The 26501-nt window shown below is 43.2% G+C and overlaps 1 protein-coding gene across 1 annotated transcript; it reads left to right on the top strand.

Annotated features, from left to right (window-relative positions):
• Window positions 1-1958: 1958 nt before the first annotated feature.
• LOC119398006 (frizzled-8) lies at window positions 1959-6100 on the top strand. Its single transcript, XM_037665279.1, has 4 exons — window positions 1959-2099; window positions 3052-3263; window positions 3757-3838; window positions 6002-6100. Exons 1-4 carry the CDS (start codon window positions 2054-2056, stop codon window positions 6007-6009), a joined length of 348 nt encoding a protein of 115 aa, XP_037521207.1. The 5' UTR covers window positions 1959-2053; the 3' UTR covers window positions 6010-6100.
• Window positions 6101-26501: the final 20401 nt, after the last annotated feature.

Below are 26501 nucleotides of genomic sequence, written 5' to 3'. Positions count from 1 at the left end.
CGATACATTATCGAATGTATCGGAAATGCAGATACAGATACTCGTCTTTCGAGACGTATCGCGATACAGATACAAAATACCCATAGTGTATCTAAGATAGTATCTAAGATACATGTATCTTCGATACTGCCCAGCACTGGATGTTGATATGGTGGCGCCATTTAGTAATGTAGCCTGCAAACGCTCCTCTCCGCGCACAGTAAATTGCACAGACGGCCATTGTATTCTATCGTAAAAGTATCGAAAATAAGCAAAATAATAACCGTACATTTTTAATTGTGCCAATGCTTCTTTGAGACTGAAATGGCGAGTATTGCGAGCGTTGTATACCGCTAATTTTGGCGCATCTTTAAAGCAGTATGTGATGGCAACAATAACAAACTTCCAAGGCAAAGAGTTAGTACAGACTCTAGAGGAAAAGCTCCCCATAGGGCCCGTGCATTAGAATCTCTGACCGTCAAGGGCGCCGCCATTACCGTACCGTGCGAGCGTTACCGGCCCCTGAGGCACATGCTAGACTTGACGGTAGTATTAAGTTTTCATCGTAATTAATGAAGTGAGCTCACGTGAAGTCGAGTTGTAAGTTCGTATCAACAGAAAACGCAGAAATTGCGACTCACAACTTAGTCAAAACACGCGCAATCGGCCGCGATCTCGAGCTCAAGTTGATATGGTGGCGCCATCTAGCAAAAGTGCCGGCAAACGCATCCTCCTTGGCCGGGGTTCCGCGCACAGTAAAATGCCTAAATGGCCTGGAATTTTTCCTAGAAATCTTCTAAATAATTGTTAAACACTGTCTGCATTCTGCTAATTGGTCAAAATTCCCGTGTTTGATTTTTATCGCCAGTATTACTCACATTGAATAGCGCTACTTTTAGCCGAATTGTAAATAAATGCGAAGGCAGCAATCACAAAGGTACAATAATGGCAGTTTCTTGCGGTCGGTATTCTTTTAGCCCAGCTTTTCCTCTGGAGTCTGTACTAACTCTATGTTCCAAGATATCAGCGTTCTTGTGGTTAGCGGTCTTGCGGCCCAGCTTTTCCTCTAGAGGCATTATATTAATGGTCGAGGCCTCCGCAGCCCAGTACCAATGCTTCTCGCAAGATGGCGTGACATACCATATTTTTGCTTTCTGTGCCAATTTAAAGTATTCTTAAGAAGCGTTGATCCTTACTTGTTTCTTACCTAAATAGCAAACAGAGTGATCTATTTTAAATCAGTAATTTGTGGCCTTTACATTCCCATCCATATAAGACACGCTCTGGTTAGTTTTTAGTTTCGATATTACGGAAACGCGACGTTACCTTAATGTGAGCTCCTCACATTGCATTTATTTCGTACAAAGCTCCCAATTTCCATTCTCTCCAAGGACTGCCGCACTCTCACCCCTCACAAAAGTCGAAAAGCGCCAAGAGGCACTGGCATTGGAAATAGCATCCTTACCAAATAGCGTCCCCGCAGTTTTCCGCACTGCTGAGCTCTGACCGGTTAGACCTCTCCGCACCGACTTCACAGCGATAGTAAACTGTACGCCGAAAGTAAAATTGAAGGTCACTGACTTACCCCTACCCAAAGCTTGAATGATATACTGCGATTGAGTAATAGCCAGCTAGCAGACTAATGAGTAAAGCTTTGCGTGTCCTCCAGTTTAAGATTTGCGCATCAGTTGTTCCAACGGCAGAAAGCCGCACAAGGTTGTATACGTTTTTAGCCGACACGTGCCGCGAGATACGCTGGTTGCATCGTAAATGAATGGTTCAATGCCATTCTATTTGTTCGTGCATACATCCTCCTCAGAAAATATCCGGTTAGACTGCACTATGTGCTCACGCTAGCGTACATCCCTGCAAGGTTAAGTATGCGACGAGCTGCTCTAAAGATGCCACTTATCATACATTCTGGAGGGCGCCCCGGAGCGGTGCCTGTATAACAAGCGTTCCTGTATAACTTCCGGTGGCCGTAATAAAAGCGTCTTGACCGGAGAACTGGCCGACACACGTTTGCCATTCGGTCATCGATCGCCACTGGCCTGGAGGCACTGAGAACGGAACTATGAGGACAATTACGTTCACACTGGCCGTTGTTCTTCTCTCGGCAGGTATGTTCCACAGTTGAAGGCGCGTTGCGTGTTGCCAATTCGTTCGAAATTCGCGTTCCAGATGTGAATAATGACATAGAAGTATCGGTAATGTTCACTGCGTTCTTCCCGAGTCATACCCTAACGTTCACCAGCCCAACGTTATCGATCTTCATTAGTATTCGTGTTTCTAACGTGACCTGCGAAAAATGACCTGCCAAAAGGGGAGCGTTTCAGAGAGAGTTCCCCGTAAGAGCAGACACTGCAAAAATTAAAGCTTTAACGATTACTATTTTGACATTGGAAACCATGGCAAGCAAGTGAACGCGTAGTTGACAATAACTGAAAAACAGCGCTCAGTAAACACGCGGAAAGCCCGTTAAATAAGCTTCGAAAGAGATTTTCGTAAGGCTGTGATTTATTTTCCCGACAGCTCCAGGCTGACAGCTGCCGTGCGCATATCTGGCCGAAAGTACATAGAAGGAAAAAGAATTTCTGCTGCCTTGAAAAGGCAGCAGAAATTCTTTTGGCGAATAAAAATAACATAAATGAATACAGACTGGAACATATAGGGCCGATGTGAAACGACTCAAGGGGCAAGTTTTCAGAATAGTTGGCATCGATGCGTATATGTTACGCATCTCCAAGTGAGGCACGATTAACGACAGAGAAAATGTAATGTTGCGGTAGTTCCATTGCCTGTCTCTTCATCTTCTCCACATGTCTGCGTGAACCGCGTATCCAACTTATAATGTATAACGAGTTCACTTCCACGAGAAGTTGTATTGAAGTGCTTATGCACAGGTTTGACGCGTAATTTAGTCAAATACGCAACTGCAGCGTCAACTAGCATAACATTTCGGCAGATGCCAACTTTCGGGATCATAAATGTACGATCGTTTTGCAGATTTGGGATAAATTATTAGTGTCTCTTAGCGTAACCTGTGGAGTGACTATCGGCATACCTCCTCAGCGCTGCTGACGGAAGCCCAGCAGCGTCCCTTGAGACCACCTCCTCCTCCACCTCCTAGAAGACCAGGGACGCTTCCTGGTAGGCCAGGCACAATTCCGCAGTTACCTGTCCCGAATAGACCAGGTGGACAAGGCTTCCCTTTTAGGCCGGGCCCGCGACCAGGAGGAGGCGGCACGTTTCCACGTCCTGGTGGGGGCGGCCAGAACTGTGGTGTAAGTTCACTTCTCTTCTTAAATAAATAAATAAATAAATAAATAAATAAATAAATAAATAAATAAATAAATAAATAAATAAATAGTAAGCTACCCTCATGCTGTGTAGAATGTGCTACTAAGACAAAGAATTTAAGGAATACTTGTATGTGCATTTATACATAAAGTTACGTGAAATTTGAAGTGCTAACTTCATAGGTCAATTAGGTCAACGGGGAACCCCTCCATGATACGTAATTGTGTCAGGTTCCCCACGCAGTTCATGAACATCGACCTCGCTTAATGGAATCAATCTTATATGGTCGAATTCCTTGTCTAGCCAATTCAATATGAAAAATAAAGCACCAAACCATTCTAGTAGCAACAGCGCTGCAGTTTGAGGATTTTCAAAACGACACACCGTGGTGAAGCCTTTTTGTAGTCCGAAATAACAAGTGTGGATTACGACACATGATTTGCGTTTAATAGTGAGCTTCTTTTGTCTTTCACCTAGGGTCGTGTGTGCCGTGTTGGCCAGCGTTGCGTTCCTCAACAAGTGCAGTGTGTCAGAGCTCCGTGCCCACCGATTTATCGATGTGAGTACATGAACGACGCCAAATCCTGTCTGCGTTTTTGCAGTTGTGAAAAATTCTGATTACCTTCCTTGTGTACTGATAGTCATCATGCCCATCTAAAAAAGCTCGATTCACATAAAATACAGTGATCAAAATGCACCACATTAAAATTTCTGACCAGGTAGACGAGTGCTCAAACTTGCCACTTGTCGAAGCCTGTCACCTATCACATTCGCGCGCGCGCGCGCGCGCACACACACACACACACACACACACACACACACACACGCACGCACACACACACACACACACACACACACACACACACACACGCGCGCGCGCGCGCACGCACGCGCATACACACAAACACATTAATAAAATCATCCCTTGAGCAGCTAGCGCAAAAATTAAACTCCACCAGATTTCAGTTCTCGTAATAAAGTCATTTTGACGTAGATGGCGGCGAGGCCGCAGGTACGCACAACTGCTGCCAGAGATACCACCTTGGTATTCGGCGCAAATAGTCTAGTTGCTGAATATGATGACTCTGCAAATCACAGCGATGGGAAGAGAAAATAAGTAATGATTACTTTTATTGACACCACATCCATATTCTCGACATCTCTATTGAACTCACTTAGAAGCGTTCCTAAGCTTTTATTTCACTTGTGTTAGAGAAGTAATCTGACGCAACGCTTAGGACGGCAACAGATATCGTCCAAAGCTTTCTTTCATAAAATAAATGAAATCGTTTTCTGCCCAATTATTATAGGCCGCGAAAAATCCGAAACGACGAAAAAAAGAATACTGATGAAATGCAAGCAATATTCGTTCGATGTGACAATTTCAACTGCATACGAATGCTTTAATTTATTTACACGCAATACACTGCTTTAACACTGCAAAACACCTTCTTTCAAAATGATGTCCGACGCCGCATTGAACAACTTCGTGAGCACAAAAGAACGTATAACTGCGACTAGGCCATCAAACGTGTAATAGCTACCTCCCCATATAATGCTCTCCTTGAAACTTTTGACATCGTCTTGCGTTTAAACATAAAAGTGTCCATAAACAGAAAACTATACCGCTTGAGTTTATGCTGTATCAACGAATAAACCGGACAAATGGCGGGTGGCATACCATAATGTTCGAGAGACGATATTGTAAGCACTGAAATGCTTTCTTTTGCCATGTATATATGAATTCATACTTGCTTTTTTTTACGTGCATACATTCTGATGAGAACCGTTGCACACTGTGATAAACATTGTTTTCAACCCGTTTAAACCTTAGAACAGTAAATAAGCGCGTAAATATTTATCTTGTTTTGAAACCAGGTGTATGTCGCACTCTGTGCAAGTAGTTTATTATTACCCTTGCCCTAAAGTATCAAGACAACTGACCTTAATTTTATGCAGACTGCTATGTCACCAGCAGCTGCGAAAATGACCACTGAAGAGTGCGACCAGGACATCACCGTATATATATATATATATATATATATATATATATATATATATATATATATATATATATATATATATATATATATATATATATATATATATATATATATATATATACATATATATATATGACAAAAGTAATTGGTACGGTATCAACACATACCCTTCCTACAATATATCACATCTTCTGTTTGTTTAAGTAATATAGCTTTTAAGGAAGTGGAGCACTCGGAGGTAGTTACTTTCTCCGCGAATGTAGAGAAGCTGCTTTGTGCAGCCATTGAGAAATTATACAAAAGCAGTATTTCACACCTTGACTTGGAGTCAAGCTGTGAAACTGCCGTGTCATTAAGGTGCTTTCTGGTCTCCGAAGCATATTCTTGTTTTCTCATATGTGACTTGTGTTTGTCCCTTTGTATTATGATTGCAATATCATTTCAATATTTTCCATCAGGTGTTGTTTTAGTGCGTTTAGTGTGTTTATAGTTTTAGTTCATCGTGAACAAGGCACCCGTACTGGGCGCCGAAACGTCAATTCTGTTGCTGCTTTATTTTAGTTGGCGAATGTACATTTTCTTCAACCATGATTTTTCCTTGCCAGATGAGTTTTCGTAAAACACTAGACTTCATAATTGTATTATTGGATGTTGTCTCGACAGAAAGCGTGACTAACTTCTAGTAGTAGTCAAATTAAATTTCTTTTCCTCATGCGCAGGTATCTGAAGTCAAGCAAGGAAGCGCCCACAGGATGAAAGTGAGGTCGAGGAACCCTCGTGAGAGTTCGTTCAATAAATTCACGTGGGCGCATGAGGAATTCGTTTAGTTCCTACATTAGAGAATGCATCTTCTTTAAACGCAATTTCTTGTTCAGTGCTTGCTTTTGGTATGATTAAAGAAAGATACCAAGTGGTGTCACTGGAAACGGGAAACAATAGTTGAAAGAACGTCCGGAAGAACCAAGATGATGGCAAAGCACGAAGGTGAACTAGAAGGTACGTGCGCAAGAGATGGGCATAGCCAAGACGGTGCGTCAATATCTTGAAGGAGAAAACACGGGAGAATGGGCAGGTGGATTGACAACAATAGGATTGCTCAACAGGAGAACGTCAGAAAATATTTAGCTGTCAAGGTGAGTTGAGGAATGGAGCAACACCTTACGCTTTCTCACAATACTTTTTAGCGCATTCTCCAACACGGGGAAGAAGTAACAAAATTAAAAAGAAAAAAAAAACGTGAGAAAATCCTTGCGAACCCCTTCTTTGGCAACAGCACTTCTTATTAAGGATAATAATGCCTTTTGGCACGAAGTGAAGGAGAGAAATAAATGATGTGTGTGCCACAATGTATGTGCACGTGGCATATATTTAATGGAGCTATGTCATAAGTTAGCCCGGGGCACTCCATATTCTTGCGTTGGCATTAGGCCGAAGAGACGGCTGTTGGTCAATGCGTTGGCATCGTTTTGTCGATCGCCGTTCTAGGTTGCCGACTGATTGGTACCATTTGAACTTCGTACCTGAACACAGGGAAAGCAGGAAACGTTATGTACGGCGCCTATGTCTGTCCTGATATTTTTCTTAATACTCTGAAGGCCTTAATGTTCTTACAGTAGTTTCCGAACACCGCGCAAACTTTGCAGCGTAAAGTGCGAACCATGCAGTGCGAACATTAAAATTGTTCTGGGGGCAATGGTTAATGCTTAGAGACCGGAATTTAGGCAAATGCCTATTTTGTTCCTTGCGCTCCTATTGCGCCATTTTGATATATGAGCATGAACTAGAGGTTAAGGAGGGCTTTTATACTGTTTTTATAGTGCCTATAAGTGCCTCTTTTTGGTGTTCGTGCCTAAATACTTACAAATGCCTACAAATGCCTATTTGCCAAATTCGCGCTTATAGGAACACTATTTAGCGCGAAGTTTTGCTTCCGGGTGCACTTTGAGACCATTATTCATGTTACCGCGCAACTGTGACTGTTCGGAACTATGGCGTTCAACCTAGTCTTCTAGTTCAACCAACTCCCGGAAACAACCGCTAGCAGCAGTGAAGTGGGACACGGCGGCGACAATTCACCGCCATGCTGACATGGCGCGAGCGGTTGGCGAATGCGAAACTGTGGTGAGCCGTCAGCGGAAAGGAGAGTGAAGAGCAAAAAAAGAAAGAAAATTGTGATGTGCACGCAGATTTTTGTTTTGTTTGTGATTTACCTTTTAAGGTGTTCACTGCAATAGCGTAGCGAGAAATATTTTTCGTTTTTTTTTTTTTGGGGGGGGGGGGGGGCATTCAACCACTCTTTATGTATGTTCGTGCTTGCATTTGTATGTACACGCAAAGTGAAATGTTTCGAGGGGCGGAGGGGCTACCCCCGACTCTCTGCCTGGCTAGTCCAGTGGTTCACTGCCAGGGGAGAAATTGGCTGTACGTGATTCGACCCGGCCAATAGGAGGAATCCTTCCCTTCTGGTCTTTTAGCGATCTAGCTATCTGATCCTACTCTGCCCTTCTCAGTCATGCCGAAAAGACACCCAGGAGTGTGTTGATTCGACAGTGGACACAAACACGGGAGAGACCGTCTTCTGCGAATAATGCGGGACAAAGCACAACTGCGCGGCTATGTTAAACTGTCGTCGCCTTTGTGCCATCTGAAGCAATAACATTTTTGTTCACCTGTCGTAGATAGAGGTCGTGCACATCTTCGTTTGAAATTATTTGAATTTATGTGAAAATTTATTGTGCCTATATTTGAAATATTGGAGGCCTAAGACATTGTTTTGCCTGCCTAATTTTTGCGCCTAAAACGACATTTTTTATTGCCTAAAAAGCATACTTCGCACAAAGACAACTGCTACTCTATATTGAGCTATTACTTTATGTAAGTTGAGTGAAGAAAAGTGCATGTTTTCGGTTACAAGTAGATGCGTTGGCGAATATTGAGTTAACTCTTTTGTTACCGCGTCTATAGAATGTTGGTCACCGGTGACCCGAACACGCCGAGCGAGAACTTAAAAATACGGGCGCTCATATCAACTAGTTGCACCATCTAGCGAATTCTGTGAGCACTAATGTTTCGTTTCCTGAATAGTTAGTTTTTTGCTCGAGCGGCGGCGATACATTAACAGCGACTCAAAGCATGACTCAAATATAGCGGTTCGCTTGGTTTGTTCGCGAAGATGGCAGACGACAAGGTAGCGAGACCCTTTCGGAAAGGTTGTTCTTTGGACAATTCTGTTGCGTCCACAAGAGATTTTTTTGCTGATTCTAGCAGAAGTGACTCTGAGGTTGATGATAAATCAGAGAAATATAGTTTGGATGATAAAAAATCCTACAACGAGCCCGAATTGTAGTCAGGTGTCGATCAGTACGTTTGGCTTTCTGGCACATCGATTTTTTGCGCCGATTGAAATGTAGTGAGCAGTCCCGTAGCCAGAAATTTTCTCCGGGGGGGGGGGGGGGGGGGAGGGGGAACTTCATGAAAAACTTGACTATGGGAGAAAAACACCAAATTTTCTTAGCGTACTTCACCGAAATTTCGAGGGGGGGGGGGGGGCTAGGCTACGGGCCTGGTCGTGAGGATGGTGGCGCTGTTATATTTCCTACTTGTATTGTCTTAGCAGTATATGGTGAAGATTTAGCGGCATCACATTCAGCCTGCAGAGTGATGTTCAGCCCATGAAGGGTAACCGGCCGTTACATAAGAGTAGTGTTGCGCAGTCAAGCGAAATGCGTCTCAAGCAAAATCGGCATTTTGGGCAACCTTTGGCACTTTGAGCGTTTCTATCTATCTATCTATCTATCTATCTATCTATCTATCTATCTATCTATCTATCTATCTATCTATCTATCTATCTATCTATCTATCTATCTATCTATCTATCTATCTATCTATCTATCTATCTATCTATCTATCTATCTAGCCGCCTACGTCTGGGTGCTCTCGTGATCGCGTCCTTAGCTTGGTGTAGACCAGAATTGGTATGGTATTGGCAGCGAGATCGTGCAGTGTCGCCGCCTGGCGGCTACTGGCTGAAGCGCGCCTAGTGTGGATTGCTCCCTGCGTCGTCTGCTATGCCCGTCGTGTTTCCATGTGCGCGTACGTCCTGTACGTTCTCAAAGGGCTTGTTTGTTCTGCTATGTTAGCGCGAGTTTAAGTGCTCGCACGTATACCTAACATGGCGTACAGAAGCAAATGGGCTTGCTCGACTGCATGCGCATTGTATATAAGATCAATGAGCGCGGCTTTCTAGAGGGCTGTGTATTGGTGTCGTACCCTTCGTTCGCCAGAATCATTTCAGTGTTGGTGCCGCTTTCTGGTTCAAGAACGTCGTAAAGTGCGCTTGGCATAGTCCCAAACATAAGGAGCATTAAACAGTGTGTGAAGCTGCGTTTTACCGACTCGGTGGTAAACAAAAGTGAGGCTCATGCACTTTCGCGTTGTTGTTAGGTGTATCACTGCGGCACTGTAGTTTATGATGAGCTTTAGTTGTGCTTAACATGTCCTTTTATTGTACGGTCGTGGTTCCACTACAGCGAAATATTTCTATCAAGCGAAGTCTGACACTTCGGTACTCAAACTGTCCCCTAAAAAAAAAAGTCAACGGAATGACACGGCAGTGATAAAACGGTGTTCCCGCGCGCAATTTTAACTGTGGGCGAAATTTATGCAGAAACACCCGCGTGCTTAGATTTAGGTACGCTTTGAAGAACCCAGATGTTAAAAATTAATCCCGACGGCGTGCCTTACATTTTTGTCGTGTAATGTCACGCAAAACCTCAACCTTTTTTTTACATTGTCTTGAGCGTTTGTGTGGAGGTGTTATAATTGGATGGAAGGCAGCGGACATGATTAGTTCGAGAAAAAAAAACCCTTATTTCATAAAATAACCGGACCTTTGTTGCCGGCCCGTAGCCAAGGGGTGCTACGGGCATGCAAATAAACAGTGAAAATAAACAGTGAAAATAGGCGTTTTTCTCAAATAGTCAAGGCTTTCAGCAAGCGCCCCCCCCCCCCCGAAAAAAATTCCTGGCTACGGGCCTGCTTTGTTGCATCACTGTCGTGCACGTAATCAATCGATGATCGATGAAAACTCTGTGCTAAACACTCTTACATGCGTATGCGAACAGTGCTATTGAACTCATTGCACAGGAATATGGGCTGGTATACAAATGAAGAAGAAGTAACCACTTAAGTAGTTCAGGCGTGCTACAGCAGTGCGTAGTACAGAGAACACAAGGTAAACACGTGCAGAGAAAACAACAAAAAATGTCGTATAGTGCGTAAGCGCAGACTGTCACCCAGGGCGAGCATACCTTTCATCGGCAGATTGCGCTTCTCTCACTAGTAACAGTAACGTTGGATGATCTTCGTGCATCGATTCAACAATGGAAAGCGTAAATATTACCAGTAAGCTGCAATCAACGCATTGCATTCGCCGACAATCGGCTCAAACAGCCCACAACGAAGCGCCGCTGTGTGCATTTGTATACGCGCCGCCGACCGCCTCTCCACAGTAACGCGGCGACGGTGCTGCCTCCTATAGGTCGACCTCGCGGCGAATAGGTAAGAGGATTTGACGAATATGACTGTAGGGTCATGACATTATTAACGTGAAAATCCTGTCGCGTACGTCGTCAAACCCTTTCCTCCAGGCACGTGTGGCACATACCCGTTTACCACGTGCCGCGGTGTACTGGTATGCGCCAGAGGTGAATGACAGTTTATATCTACCCAGGAACGGCGAGAACGGACATTGGTAATTTAAATGCGAGAGTGTCAAGAAAAACCGACATCGGCAACGTTGTCCCGACGACTGCAAAGAATAAGAATCAGAATTCCAGCAGGAATCGAACCCAACCATTCTGGGTGGCTTTCAGTTATTCTACCAAAGAGCCACGACACGTTTTGAAACTGCTTTGGAAAAAGACCGTATGCAGGCGTAATGTCCGTGCAACGTCAATTGTGGTTGCAGTGCTGACTATCTAATTTTATAACAAAGCAATAACATTACGTATGTACTCCCATGATACAGGCGTCATGTCGGGTTAACGTCACTTGTGGTTCCAGTGTTGCCTCCGCTTTTACACCAGTCTAAGAGAGAGAGAGAAAGGTTAAGTGAACGGTAGGGAGGTTAACCAGAAGTTTTTCGGTTTGCTACCCTGCACTGGGGAAGGGGTAAGGGGGATAGAAAGGTAAGGAAGAGAAACAAAAAGAGTAAAAGAAACAACAGTCCTCTGCCGCCTGTGGCTTGGAGTGTCTCTATCGAACAGCTTTGCTTATCGAATCGGAATGGCAGACATTGCTGCCTGTGCTCACTGTGGCAGCGAGGAAACAATTGCGCACGTCCAGTGTCATTGTCCTCATTATAGTTCCCAAAGACAACAGCTCTCAGCAACGCTAGCACGCCTCGATGACCAGCAGCTTTCGGAACATTCAATCTTGGAGTGCCGGAACGTTCTAGCTTCCAACCAGAAAGCGACGAAGGCGTTGCTGAAGTTTCTCCGCTCAACCGACCTCGCTAAACGACTATAATGCTCCCGTGCTCGAGTGTGTGCGTTTTCCCCTCTTTTTTTCATACCAGTTTAATAAACATTAGTTTTGTATTGCTATGATTCAGCAACCTATATTTAAGCGTTGCTGGACCCCGGAGGAATACGCTTTCGAAAGTGACGTATGACATTCACATCATCGCATCATAAATTGCACTTAGTTTCGATAATACTGACGTAAGTACTCTAACCTGAGTGCTGACGTTACGTCAGACCATACGTTACCCTTTAAACGCCAGTGTAGTCGACGTGCCTGGTAAGGCCACGATGTGCACACGACTACTACGCTTACAAAAACACGTCGATCCACCTCGTAACGCTAGGCTCAAAGCCAAAAAATGCAGCATAGACAACTACTCCCTGATTCCTTCGCATAGAACCAATTCCCATAAGGAGTGCGATCTGCCGAATTTTTTGTAGCTTTACACGTTTTTGTGTGCGGTGCAGCCCACCTTTAGGATGTTTTGGTGCCGTGTTCAGTGTTACCTTTTGATATCTGAATATTTTGCTGTGCATATAATTTCAGCATAACTTGCAAGAATACTTATGACACAAAAGCAAATTTATTCCTCCTCATTATATTCATTGTATTACTGTGTTTGGAAAATTTGCAGAAGAGAAATTATAACCGTGTACAATGCTAAAATAATGCAGTTTTCACTTGGCCGACAAAAAAGGATCTCATACACTTTTGAGCTAGACGATTCACACTTATTTTTGCTCATACAGAAACCTGTTGAGCAAACATCTTGCATATTTAATATTATTTTTCTATCGTTTTTATTTCATGTGAGAAGCACAGAATGAGAGCTTTTTTATGCAATTGTTTATTAAATATTGTATTTCATAAATAGTATTGCATATTATATCCTGATATTATTTTCTTAAAGCTATTATTTAAAGATACTCTTTTCATAATACCACTGAAAGGTACGATCACTTACCTCTACATTGATATGTAATATTACACTGTATCTGTGATATTATTCACATCAAAAATACCTAATTACTAAAACCTACAAAACGTGGCCAATTTACCCACGGTAACGAAACAGGTCAGGGTTGTGTTGTACAACTCTTCAACTGTTTTGTACCATTCATTTAGCTAATGTAGCCCACGTGGTTGCCTTAAATAGCAAAGGTTAGCGGTTACATAAAGCGAGACGCAGATGTTTTTAAAACCTTGTTGCCGCAACCGAAGTTATGTTAAAAGATCTAGTGCGCTTCTTTGGCTTGCTTAAAAGCAATATGTGAAACTCTCAGGGTCACTTATGCATTCATATAAGACGACTCAAAGGCGAAATTTATTTTCTTTTTCTTCTCAGTCGATGTATTGATCCTGCGCTGCCAGTCAGAAAGCGTTCTGCACCTATCTTGGTTTTGCAATGCCGCCACGATCGGAGGCACCTCACATGGTTTTTGCACTGCCTTCGTGATCTGCACCCCTTTGGCCAAGGTACGATGTCATGTGATGACGTGCTCATGTGGCGTAACGTCACGATGACGTGAAAAAAAAATTTTTTTGCGATGTGTGACGTCATGATGACGTCATACGGTGACCCCGTGACGTGATGATTTTTGCATCACGAACACCCACGCTGCGGCACGCCGACAGTCAATTTTCGTGTTTCGCGAGGCCTCTAAGGCTTTCACTTTTATAGCTTTTTGTTATTAGGCCCTGTCTTGTGAAGCACCCCTGTGCTCATCAAAAATAGTAACAGACGATCTATATTGTTTGCAAGTAGGTATGTGCGAATACTCAAATTTCATCTCGAATCGAATTCCAATCGAATAGTGCCGAATAGTGGCCAAAAATATCGAATATCGAATCGGATATCGAATAGTATACTTACACGAAACATGTACCGGCCGCCAGTTACTGAAATTCAAAGAGAAAAAATCAGGGCTGCTGCGGCGTGCTGACAGCTTTATTACGCATTTGTTCGGGAGGGTTTTTTACTCAGCAACTTTTATGGGCGCGCAAGCATGTTGATAGAAGAGCCGCTATTCCATCAGCAGCGGCACTCCTTACCTCCTAACAGTTAACAGAGGGGGTACGGTAGCTAGTTTTTTCCCCCCAAGGTCGCAGAATACGGCTCGTCTGACAACGGTAATGTTGTGCTTCATCGCCATGGCTGCTCCCGGCCGCAAATTCGTCGGGCGCACGTTCACAAGAGCCTTTTAACTGCGCACCAGAACCATGGGAGTTTCTGAATGTGCTGTGCGGTGCGGCAGCGGCGACGGCACAGCGTGAACAAATTTTCATATGTGAAGCCAATCACCGAGGGTTTCGCGGGCCAAAGTCGGAACGTGTTACGGCACTTGCGGCATACACTACCGAACTACGCTAGAAGTCCGTGCCTTCGTTTCGGAAGCGAAAAGTTGTGAAGGGCTTGACAGTTTTCTCATGTGTCTATTTACGTGCGGAAATGACACAATCTCCTTTAAAATAAACATGATCTCGCTTTTGAACCAGGATATCGCAGTCTATTACAGCGGCGTCATCAATAGGCGAAAAGGCAAGGATATAGGAAAGCGTAACATAACGCAGTAAATGACGAACATAAAAACCACCACCTTCGACGACACCACGTTCTTCATCACCACTTGACAACTTGAAAGATATTGCAAACCATGCAGGACAGAATAAACACGAAAAATACGACTTCTAGTACATAGCGTTCTTTGATTCAGCGAATACACATTGTTAGGCCCTTCATCGACCCTTCATGTCATCCATAACACAAAAACACAAGCTGAAGACTCCCTTGCATAGCACTGAATTTACAAGTGGACCCCTTCTAAGAATTTACTTCTGTATACCTTCAGGTGAAATTCACTGTTACTCTGTCAGTTAGCTAATGTAAATCACGGAGCAGGAATACGTCCACCATGCAGTACAAAAGAATAGAATAAAGGAATTTTTACCATATAGGAGGCGTGCATCTCTGTGTGATCAGTGGGAGTAAATGTGACCGCATGCGTCTTGTGGTTAAATGAAGCTTTAATTTGCGGAACGGCAAAAAGCGTTCTTGACGGTTAGGTAAAGTCATTTTTTCAAGCGCCATTGATAAATATGAGCTGATATACTGTGCAGATTATTTAGCTAGAGGAGACCACAAAAGAGGAAGATGTACATACATCGAAATTTAAGTACATTTCTCGGATATCTTTTTCTTGGGTGAGCCAGTGCTTGTTATATAAAATTATAGCGAAAGAAAATAGCAAAAGGAAGAAAGTAAATAGAGGACAGAACAAACAAGACAGCGCCATTCGTACTTCTCCTCTGTCATTGTCTAGTTTTCCCTTTCATTCCTGGTATTCTTGTGGTATAAGTTACGTCTTGTACTTAACGGAGCCAAATAGAAAATCTGAAAAAGGGGGAGGTAGGGTGCTGCTGTCACATGAGGGCATTTGAGGAGGAACTACAGCATTGATATACCTGCAGCAAAAAAAAAAAAAAGAAAAGAAAGAAAGAAGCCGATGCGCACAGCGCTGGACCTATCTGCTTTTTCAGCGGAGGAGCACTGCCCACGTGACGACCGCCATTTTGTGTCGAACTCTCGGTTATTTACTTCATTCATACATTTCAGTATCTACCGGGTTCAATGTCACGTTGCGCATGTACACCGGTTTCAGGGATGCACGTGTGCACAACTCCATCAATACAAACGCAACAGAGATTGCTTCGTGAGACCCCGTCCTGTCTTCCTCCTTTCCAGTGCAGAATAGCGAAAAGGAAAAACCTTGCCCCGGCACCGCTCTTAGTGCAAGCCTGTTCTGGAAGACCAAAACAGACTCGGAGTCCCCGAGCAGTCATTTGATACGTCCTTCGAACCTGCGATACGTCCAATGTAAACTGCACCCATCGACCCTTGCTTCGCCAGTTTGTCGGACGCCACGAGCACAACCATGAAAAACATATTCCTGTTGGTGGCCCTCTTGCTGCTGTCCGCAGGTGAGTTTTACCTAAAAAATATTTCGGGTTTTCTGTCAGCGCATCTCATTGCGATGAATACGAGCTTGCTTTACCACTTGCATCACAGATAATTCTAGAACTGCGCTTGAGAAATGTATTTAGTGGTACTGTAGAAACTATATTTCAAGAGCGTATGCTTGGGCATGTTCGTAATTCATGTCTCGCTTTTTGAGCGCACAAAAGAACAAGGACGAAAAACAGCGCTGTGTCCGCATCGTTTTTTCGTCCATGCTCAAAAAGTCAAACTATATTTCAAGCACTGTCTGCAGAGTACAAAAATTGAGTGAAGTTAGATCACTCTCTACAGGGTCACGTATATTATAGTTTCTAAAGGGAAATGCATCATTGACTACTTAACCTACTCACTGGCCATATATTCTGTCTCAAGGATTATGCAAGTGTCAAAAAGAAGTTTCACAGCCAAGATCTGTTATTGCTGCTTTCTTTCTTTTCATGCTTATTTTATCTTATTCTTCTCATTTCTTTTGCTTAGCACAAGTTTCTGCAGTGTCATAAAATTAGTTGCCTATTGCCTCTACCTCCCGCACAATCATCATGTATGAACTGTTTATGTGATTAAATTAGTGAACAAATTTTCGTTCGTACAAAAACTTCAGCTGATGCACAGACCGCCGAAGTGAGAAAGATACAGGCGCCTCACAGGGTGGTCAACTAGGCCTGTTTGCAAGAATTCATTGGCCGTGTGATTACTGACTGCTCGTTGTCTCTCCAGGAAAAAAAGAATGCCCCGTACAACAATGGGGCATTAAGATTACAAAAGAACCAATTTATTTGGGAAATGTAACGCGGCAAATTACGGATAAGACATGAATGGTGAACTAGCAAATCAGTATGCGTCGCTTTCTTGAGTCTTCGGAAGGAGCGTGGAAGCAAATAGAGAGGAAGAAGGCAGGAGGTAAACCAGAAACGCGTCTGGTTGGCTACCCTACCTGCAGAGATTGGGAAAGGGAATAGAAAGATGAGAGAGAGAGAGAGAGGAAAGAAGGAGATGAGCAGTGACCTAAGGCTGACGTGTGCGAGAGAATCCACATGTAAGCGAATTTCCGGAGATCTTCTTGAAAGGTTTCGGCCGAACTTGAGTCCCCAACAGAGGTTTCTTTATATCGGCGATTTCCCTACTATCATCATCATCATCATCATCAGCCTGTCTACGCCCACTGCAGGGCAAAGGCCTCTCCCATGTTCCGCCAATCAACCCGGTCCTGTGCTTTCTGCTGCCACGTTATACCTACAAACTTCTTAATCTCATCTACCCACCTAATTTTCTGTCTTCCCCTCACGCGTTTGCCCTCTCTTGGAATCTGGTCAGTTACCCTTAATGACCACCGGTTATCCTGCCGACGTGCTACGTGCCCGGCCCATATCCATTTCTTCTTCTTAATTTCAACTATGATATCCTTAACCCCCGTTTGTTCCCTGACCCACTCTGCTCTCTTCCTGTCTCTTAAGGTTACACCTATCATTTTCCTTTCCATCGCTCGCTACGTCGTCCTCAATTTAAGTTGAACTCTCTTTTTAAGTCTCCAGGTTTCTGCTCCGTAGGTAAGTACCGGTAAGATGCAGCTGTTATATATATATATATATATATATATATATATATATATATATATATATATATATATATATATATATATATATATATATATATATATATATATATATATATATAGTACTACTACTTCCCTACTATATATATATGTCTTATCGCAGCATTGTTCACGGAAGCACAGCGATTTCCAGGAGGAGGAGGAGGATTTCCACGGCCTGGCAGTGGCCGCAGTTGTGGAGTCAGTGAGTGATTGTTCATTTTCAGGACACGAGTTTTGGAATACAACCACTCAAGGTATTTTTCTGTTAAACACTGGAGAAAACAGCGCAAAATTGAGACAGGACACAAGACGAAGAAGGCACGACAACAGGGCTACTTCGTCTTGTGTCTTGTCTAGATTTTGCGCTGTTTTCTCCCCTGTTTAACCATGAACCAACTAGCCCAAGCCTCGATCATAATATTTTTCTGCGCGCCCATGTATCGACGCTATTACTAGTGCGTACAAACGTTCATTTATAGCTTACACTCATATTTTGTTGACACACCTTCCCGGAGCCTCTTGGCGCCGCCGCGTAGCGTAAAGGTAGCACCAACTCTAATAATTTAGTGAACGGTTGTCACGTGCGCAGTGGGAATGTTACACTGTAAAAGATACCGTTACATTCGTGCAATGTCAACAGTGTATCTTGAAAATTTTTAGGCCAGTAGCGGGCGTTGACTGGTATGCACAATTAGCAGGTGTACTAAAGGCGCCGTCGGACAGGCCATTTGAAAATAATAATAATAATAAGCTACCAACGATATGGTCATTTGACTCATTTTTCTTATGCATGAAGCATGTGTCAGGAATCGAAACAAACAACTTGCGTTTCTGTACACCAACATTCTCGCACTACTTTCGTGTTTCACGCTCTGAACACCGGAACGTGAGAAATGCGTTCTCCTTTTCTTTTTAACAGCAGCCTTCAGATTTCTTTTAGCATGAAAGCATGCATGTTCTGCCACAATAGGTGAATATGTTGCTTCTTGAATGTCTCAATGAGAACTTCAGAGGCTCTATTCTTAAAAGGATGTTATGCTATAACTGTAAGAGGAACATTTAGCCGACCTTGACTCTGTAAATATCATTAGTGAAGCCAGCTGGCCAATGGGAATGCGCACCTACAAACGGAGCGCATTATAAGTTCCGCCCTTGGTTTCGAATCTTCTTGTGGGAGGTGCCTTTCCGAGCAGTGCGAAGCTGGCAAAGCGTGAGTGCTAACCACGTTCTAGCATGAAAAATCATAATAATTGTCGAGGTTTAACGTCCCAAAACCACGATATGATTATGAGGGACACCGTAATAGAGGGCTCCGGAAATTTGAACCACCTGGGGTTCTTTACGATGCACATAAATCTAAGTACACGGGCCTCGAGCATCTTCGTGTTCATCGAAAATGTGGCCGCCGCGGCCGGGATTCGATCCCGCGAGCTGCGGGTCAGCCGTCGAGCACCATAACCACTAGACCACCGTTGCGGGTTAAAAATAAAATAACATTCTTTATCAGCGAGTACCTTCAGCCGATGTCATAAAATTCTTTCCGCTTTCATAAAACATTAAGCTATGTTTCACTCCACATTACAAGCACGCTGTAACAGACAACAATTCAGCCAGGGTAAAAATTAAAAACGCGACAAAACAAAACACTAATCATTCGGATTCACTGTATATACATTCTCACTAGAATAAATCGGGCATTATAAACAAACTAACAAATCCGTCTTTAAGAGATGGTCGCTTGCCTACCTGGGTATTCTTCTACAGTTCAAATTGTGACGTCTGATTCGTTTATATATGGCGAGGTACATTCTTATCTCGAATGCAGAATCGGGTCTGCCGTCCTGGTCAGCGCTGCGTTCCCCAACAAGTACGGTGCATCAGAGCCCCCTGTCCACCCATCTATCGATGTGAGTATACGAGGCATAGCCGAATACATGCGTGCTTTCAGCTCCAAGTCTGCTCTAATGTTGACTCAAGTTCTCCATCTGAAGGAGCCAGATTAGCATGTAACATTTTCTGCCAGTATGCTCTTGCATTAAATTATCTTGTGTCTCTATATGTATGCCTCTAAGTGTTAAAGTTATTTTCACGCACATCGTCTTAAATCATCAAGACTATGGAAGGTTCATTTCAAAAGACCTGTGCGAGAGACATCGACGAGGATTGTCAACGTCAGATAATGGCTGATATCTTCTTAGAGATTCTTGCTTTTTGCTGCCGTTATACGCCTCAAAGCATTTGTTAGTGAGAGGCGGTCTTTTTGTTTTGCGCGATTTCTTACAGAATAGAGTAGCTAGAGTAGCTAGAGAGCATATACTTGAGGATACGCCGATTCAGACCATTGCCTTATACGTCGGCAGCAAGCAAAAGTGTAAGTTGCATCTGCATTAAAAGACAACCTTGTTTCGTTTTTATGTCCAGGCATCTGAAATGGATTTTCCGGCAAAGAAAAACGGCACACTGGATGTACATCAGCTTGGAAAATGCGTTGTCCATTAAATAAATGTTTGAATTGAATGAATTGTCACATGAATGAGTCAAATGACCGTAATCTTGTATATAACCAGGACACCTGCAGGTTATCTCGTATAATGCCATTTGCTGTGCTGCTACTATAAACATGTCTCGTTTTCGAATGATTCCTACAATAGAAAGTTGAATATTAGGGGCTAGAAGTCGCCACTGTGGACAAAACACATCTGAGCTCCAAAATTCATGCCTTGGTAAAACGTTTTTCTACTCCTCAACGATCGTATTTATGCTAGCTTGGCTTCTCTTAGTTGGTGCCACTGCTAGTGGTTGGTTGTTATGCTGTACTGAGACACGGAAGTAGTGTTGGCAGGATTCTGTTGCCCTCATCACAGGAAACGAGGGGTGTCGTGCCTCTGCAATTACCAAGGCGCTCGAGGTTGCTCGAGGGAATTTTAAGCATAGGCTTAAACTTATGGTTATTAATCGCTGAAGCCACTCTTCAGATGAACGAGAGAGCCCATGCATAACTGGTGAAGAATATGCGATCTTTTGTTTTATCAGGGCATTATGTACTGTCAGTAGTGACGACACTAACAAACTCACTGTTGTGCCTGCAACACGTCGAAGAACAGTAATCATTGCGATTACTTGTTCTTCAGGGGATTTTATATGACCGTTCCAAGAGAGTTGTCTGTCGAGAGTAATACCCAGAAACTTGTGTTGCTTTACTATAATCGGAGGCTGTCCCTCAAGATACAGCTGAAAGTTGTTTAGATGTTTTCCGGTGAAAGGTCGTACAGCCGTCTTAGCGTGAGACAGTTCAATTCCTCTTTCCTTTATGAATTTGTCTACAATGTCTAGGCCGTCCTGCAAAATTCTTTTAACATGTCTGGTGCACGAACCGGAGGCCCAAATACAGACATCGTCTGCATATAGCGAGTAATGAATTCCTGGTTGCACTCTGCGTGGTAATTTCGCCATGACACAGTTAAACAAAAATGGACCTAATACACTGTCTTGTGAGACTCCTTGACTGAGACAATGACGAGAACTCTCTCCTTGGCTTGTTTCAATAAATGCCGTTCTCTCTTTCAAAAAATCACCTATCCACCGCAGTGTCCGTCCAGAGACTCCCAATTCTAAGAGGCCACTCAAAACATGTATATGATGGGCAGTATCAAAAGCTCGTTTAGGGTTTAAAAATATCGCTACTTTTACATTTCCTTCAGATCGTTCGTGCTCAACACAAGTAACGATATCTAAAATTACATCTATAGTGCACCGCCTCCTTCGAAATCTTGCTATGCGTTCTGTAAGTACCTGTGTGCGTTCACACCACCATTGCAGTCTAGTCAATAATTTTCTCCATAATCTTGCAAAAACAACTTGCCAGGCTTACAGGACGAAAAGACTGAAGAGAAAGCGGAGATTTACCAGGATTCAATATTGGTATCACACCAGCTGTCTTCCAAGATTGAGGGACGCATTCATTTGTCCACGAGTCATTAAGCAGGCGTAAGAGTGCGAGTCGACCATTTGGACCAACGTTTTGCAGCATACTCTATGTAATTAAATCTGGACCTGCCGCAGACTTATTTTTGCAAGACGCAAGTGCATATTTCAGCTCAGTCATAGAGCAATCGTAGTCTAGTTGCACATGTTGCGAATGAGAACACGCAAGAACTTTTTGTTTTGCCATCTCTGCTGAGTACTGAAATTCACCACTAGCGACAGTAATGCTCTCTCGGGTAATTACTTTACAGAATTCATCAGCAATGACTACTTCTGAAGTAACTTTGGCTATTGCAAGGGCACGAAATGGCCGTGTTTGAACAACACGGCCACTCACTCAAAGTACGAATAGTCATTCATATTCGTAGAACTGGCGTCAGGGGGGATAACGTATCGCAGAATTCATGCTATCGCTTATTTCCTAATTTCTGCGGCCATCTGCGCGTCACTGAATGTATTTTATGCGAATTTTTTAATGCTTCTATATTTCCACTTCGGCGTTAGACTCTTTCTGATCTTCTTAAAGCTCTCAAATATGCATATTCTCCATCCACTGCTGCGTATTCAACAGAAATTAATACTTGCTTTGTACATATTTTCATTGTTTCCTGCAGTACTGATGTCAGTTTCTGGTTCACGTTCAAACCACACTGAAACATTCTTGAACAATATGTTCTAGCCGGCTCAAGTTACTTGATAGCAAAACCATGAAGTGAGGAAGAGGGGGAGGTTAATTTTGTACCAAAGTCGGCTCTGTTCCAAAGTATTTCTTTTTCTCTATCATATGAACCACTGCAATGCGGCGTTACCTGCGGATAGTGCGTTCAGACGGACAACGATGCACGACCTTCAACGTGAGCACATGCATTTGCGGTATCATAAATGTTTAACGAGTTACCTCGCAACGCATTCACCGAAAGGTTGGCGCATGTAAGAGGGTGACGCACGCACATGCATGTGACATCAGAGGGAGCTCTTGATAAACGTTTGCGGTGTCATGGGCATGTGAGCAAGCAAATGCCTCGAATGGCGCCAGCGTCAAGGTATCCGACAAAAGAGAACCAATTTTCGTTCCCAGTAGGAGCAGGGGAGTATAAAAGTGTTTCACTAAACAGCGAATCGCCTTTCCTGTTCAAGTCGTATAAGAATACCTGTATAAGTAGTTGAAGTTGTAAAAGTGTACGTTTTCATTGAGTACTACGAAGAATAACAGTTTTTGCAGTCTACATAAATAAATATTAATTCGACTGGGCTGCACAACAGACACGCTTTCTATGCACAGCAACACTTGATGAATAAATGCATCAGTGATGCCCCTTCTCCACAATAGATTCCAGCCATAGACGAGCATGCATCCCATTACGCAGCGCACAATTTTTTTTCTCGATTTAGTAAAAGCTATTTGCTATTTATCATCCTCTTTATGATATTTAGATAAATCTAAAAGGATGTGTGGTGCTGAAGCCCCAAAGATAGCTTTTTCAGTGTACAAAGAATTTTACGAATCACAAGGGGTTAACTTTGTTTCTGTGTAGGTCAGTATCACGGTGCTTGAAATACTAGGAAATTACAACTTTAACCCATGTAAAGCCGCTCACTTGAGGCTCAACTTGTGACGGCATTTACCCGTACGAGTGAAATAAGACTCTCTTTTCTGAAAAAGGCAGTTTTTGGAACATTCAGATTTCTCACTCTTAAGCAGTTAGAAGCGTAAGGTTTTCAACTAGTAATTCAAAGCGTGTTTGTCTCTAAATTTTCAATTTTTGGTTCGATTCCGTAAGTTTAACGCCATTGCTATCACTGGGAGGCAGTGTAAAGGCAAGTTCTTGTTCAAGTGTACCGAAATGGGCAGAAACAACCTGCAAGCCCCGACATACCTTCATGTCTCACCTCATGCTTTACGAAGTGTGAAATAACGAGTACGTGAACTGAAGTGCGGACTGTTAGTGATTTACCCGACAAAAACCAGAAACTATGGAAAGAAAGAGAAAAGGAAGAAAACAAAACAGATAAAGGTGTTTCAAGTATTGTATGAACGCTTTCAGACGGGCTTCATACGACCACGCTCCATAAACACGCGCTCGACAGACAAGATAGATGACCTGAGAGCAGCTGTGAGTCACAGCTAGATAACCGTTTGTGCACAAAGAAAAGGACCTAAGAAGATAATACTCCTTAAATGAGATAGAGCAGCGCGGCATTGAACAATCTTACCGCTCTGCCGACCAGTAGTACAGACGCGCTTCAATATTGCACATGTTGTTACAAATGCGCGACATTTTACGTATTTGCCAGACAATTGAACAACGGACGTCCACCTCACGTAATGAGAAGTTGACATCCGCGTTCTGCAAAAAGAAAAACAAAAGAAAAACGTTTTCTTGCCTAAAAAAAGGCATATGGGAAGGAGAAATAAACACTGCAGTGTTTATTTCTCCTTCCTATTCTCATGATGTCGTTGTTGGTAGTTCCCAAAGTTCAGGTTCATGTACTCGTCCGTAAAATTTGCATAACTCGCGAACAACGCTGACAAGTCTACTCTCGTGGAACCTAGAATAAGCAGGAAATACAACTTCTTTGACAGATGTAGCATCCCTGTTACTGCAGTTCGCCGTGCCTGTACTTCAAGATTTATTAGCCAAATGAGAACCATTGCAATAATAATTTCTGGTGTTTTACGTGCGAGAACAACGATATCATTATGAGGCATGCCGTAGTGCAGGGATCCGCAAATTTTGAACAGCTGCGGTCATTTTACGTTCACCTAAATCTAACTACAGTGGCCTCTACCATTTCGCTTCCATCGAAATACGACCGACATGGCCGGGATCCAGCCCCCCACCTTCGGGTGAGCAGCCGAGCTCCGTAACCGCTGTACCATAGCGGCGGCCAGCGTAAGCAAATGTTACAGCATATTCTTCAACGTTAGAAAAGCCTGAGATATTCACAGCACTGGTATATATTACAAACAATATCTTTGCCACTTAACATCTGCGAAAGGGGAAAGCGTTGTTCTAGTAGTAATGCGCTCAGCGGTAATGAAGAGAACGCATACAGCATGAAAGACGCTGATCAAATGACCACAAAACGGCAAAAATCACACAAGGACGTTTGAGAAAGTCGTGTAAAAGACACTAGAAGGGAGCTACGAAAAGCCATAACGATAAGGTAAGTACATTAACACCCCCGAACGTACCCGATAGCACGCAGTAGGCAGCGTTGCCGACGCGATGACTGGAAACTACGACTTAACCCATCTCGCTTGTTTCATCGCTACACGTGCCGGAGGAACGTGTTTCGATCGCTGCGTAGAGTTCAATGTCACATTGCCTATCTATACTGGCAACACCACTACACGTGCACGTCTCCGTCTGCGCAGACGCACCATCGGGATTGCCTCTAAAGACTGGGTCCTGTTTTTTTTTCCTTCAAGCGAAAAATAAAAGTGTCTTCCATGGTCGTTGAGCGGCTTTCTGTGCAAGCCTGTTTTGAACCAATGACGCACCCCAGGAGTCCCCGAATGGTAATTTGATACGTAGCTCGCACGTGCGATAGGTCTAATATAAACTCCACGCTTTCATTTCTGGATCGTCAGTTTCTCCGCTGGTATACGAACGTCGCTATGAAGTCCTTGGTCCTGCTGTTTGCCTTGACACTGCTGTCGGCAGGTGAGCTCTACCCACGAGTTTTTCTGCTGTGAAATCATTTCGAAGGTAAAATACGGTTGTTGTTGGCATCTGATGAGCTAATAGTGTTGTTTGAGCGCTTTTTCTTTCATTTAAAATAGCAACTTTAGGAGGGCACTTCGAGCTTTATCTATCTAGCACAATTTAATACGTTCTCCTGTCGCATTGAAGTCACATCGAAGATCATGAATAAGCGATAAACTTCAGTAGGTAAATATGTGTCACGTGTTGAAAATCCTTGGGGTACAGCTATGGTATCTTGCACATCACCGGAGGTGTGAAGCGGCATCCGGCGGGCATACATATAGAACAGTGGGCTTTCAAAACGGCGATCTTTTAACCTGGTACGCTTGTTTCAGCTCTGCTCACGGAAGCGCAACGATTCCAGGGAGGTGGAGGATTTCCAAGGCCTGGTGCCGGCCGTAGATGTGGAGTAAGTGTTCGGTCATTGGCATGTACTCGGCATCAATTCTTGTAATTCCACACGTGAGTTTCTCGACGTAGGAATACGGTTCGTAGAATTAAACTGTGCAAGAGCCGAGTTACAACATACAACTACTTTGCTTCTACTCTTTGTTGCCGCACTTCTTCCTTTTCACATTGTTTGTTTTGTGCGCTAATTAATACGTTACGAACGATCTTAACAATCCCGCCGTTTTGCTTTCAACAAAGTGATTCGAACCATAGGCATTCACTTATTTGGTGTGCTAACCGAAAATCGTGATTTTTAATATCACTTAATTTGGTGTGCTGTCAGAAAAATCACGATGCTCTGAAGTGAGTTGGATTGAATCGGATCATACTTTATTTTATGCCAATGATTATTCAAACATCGATGTTTACTGGAGTCTAGCGTCTACGGTATCATTAATTCGTGTATCATTTCTTAAACGTGTTGCCTTTCACTTTGCATCTTCTCGTGTTTAGCTCTGGCGCACGCGGCAGAGTATTATTGGCCTGGATATGCGAGGTATTAACAGATAGTGCACTTGCAGGATAGGCTATTAATGTTTCGAGTCGGCAGTCGCTGTAGGTCTTTTTATTGTCACATTGACTTTGACTTAACCGGAAACCTTTTAAAACTGGTTTGGTCCCGTAGCCTGGCTAGCTAGTAATGTGACCAATTGTAACGCATACCTACATAATTCGGTAAGCGGTTACAATGGTGAAAAAGCATCATAAAACTATATACAGATATTAAAAATGCATGATTGAAACTCTACAGATGATAACAACAAAGAAACTAACCACAATCAGCGTTCGGTAACTATTCATGGATTTTTCAAGTATTTTATCATCTACTTAAGAAATATACAGTAAACGTTTTCTATGTGAAAATTATCTGTCGAGGAAAAAAAATGACATATCATGCAGTTATCGGAAGTACAATTATTGGTACGCTGACAGGTACGAAA

Source organism: Rhipicephalus sanguineus, chromosome 6, assembly GCF_013339695.2.
Source record: "Rhipicephalus sanguineus isolate Rsan-2018 chromosome 6, BIME_Rsan_1.4, whole genome shotgun sequence".
NCBI classification, from domain to species: domain Eukaryota; kingdom Metazoa; phylum Arthropoda; class Arachnida; order Ixodida; family Ixodidae; genus Rhipicephalus; species Rhipicephalus sanguineus.
Note: the sequence above shows the minus strand (reverse complement) of the source record. Positions and strands in the feature narration are given on the sequence as shown.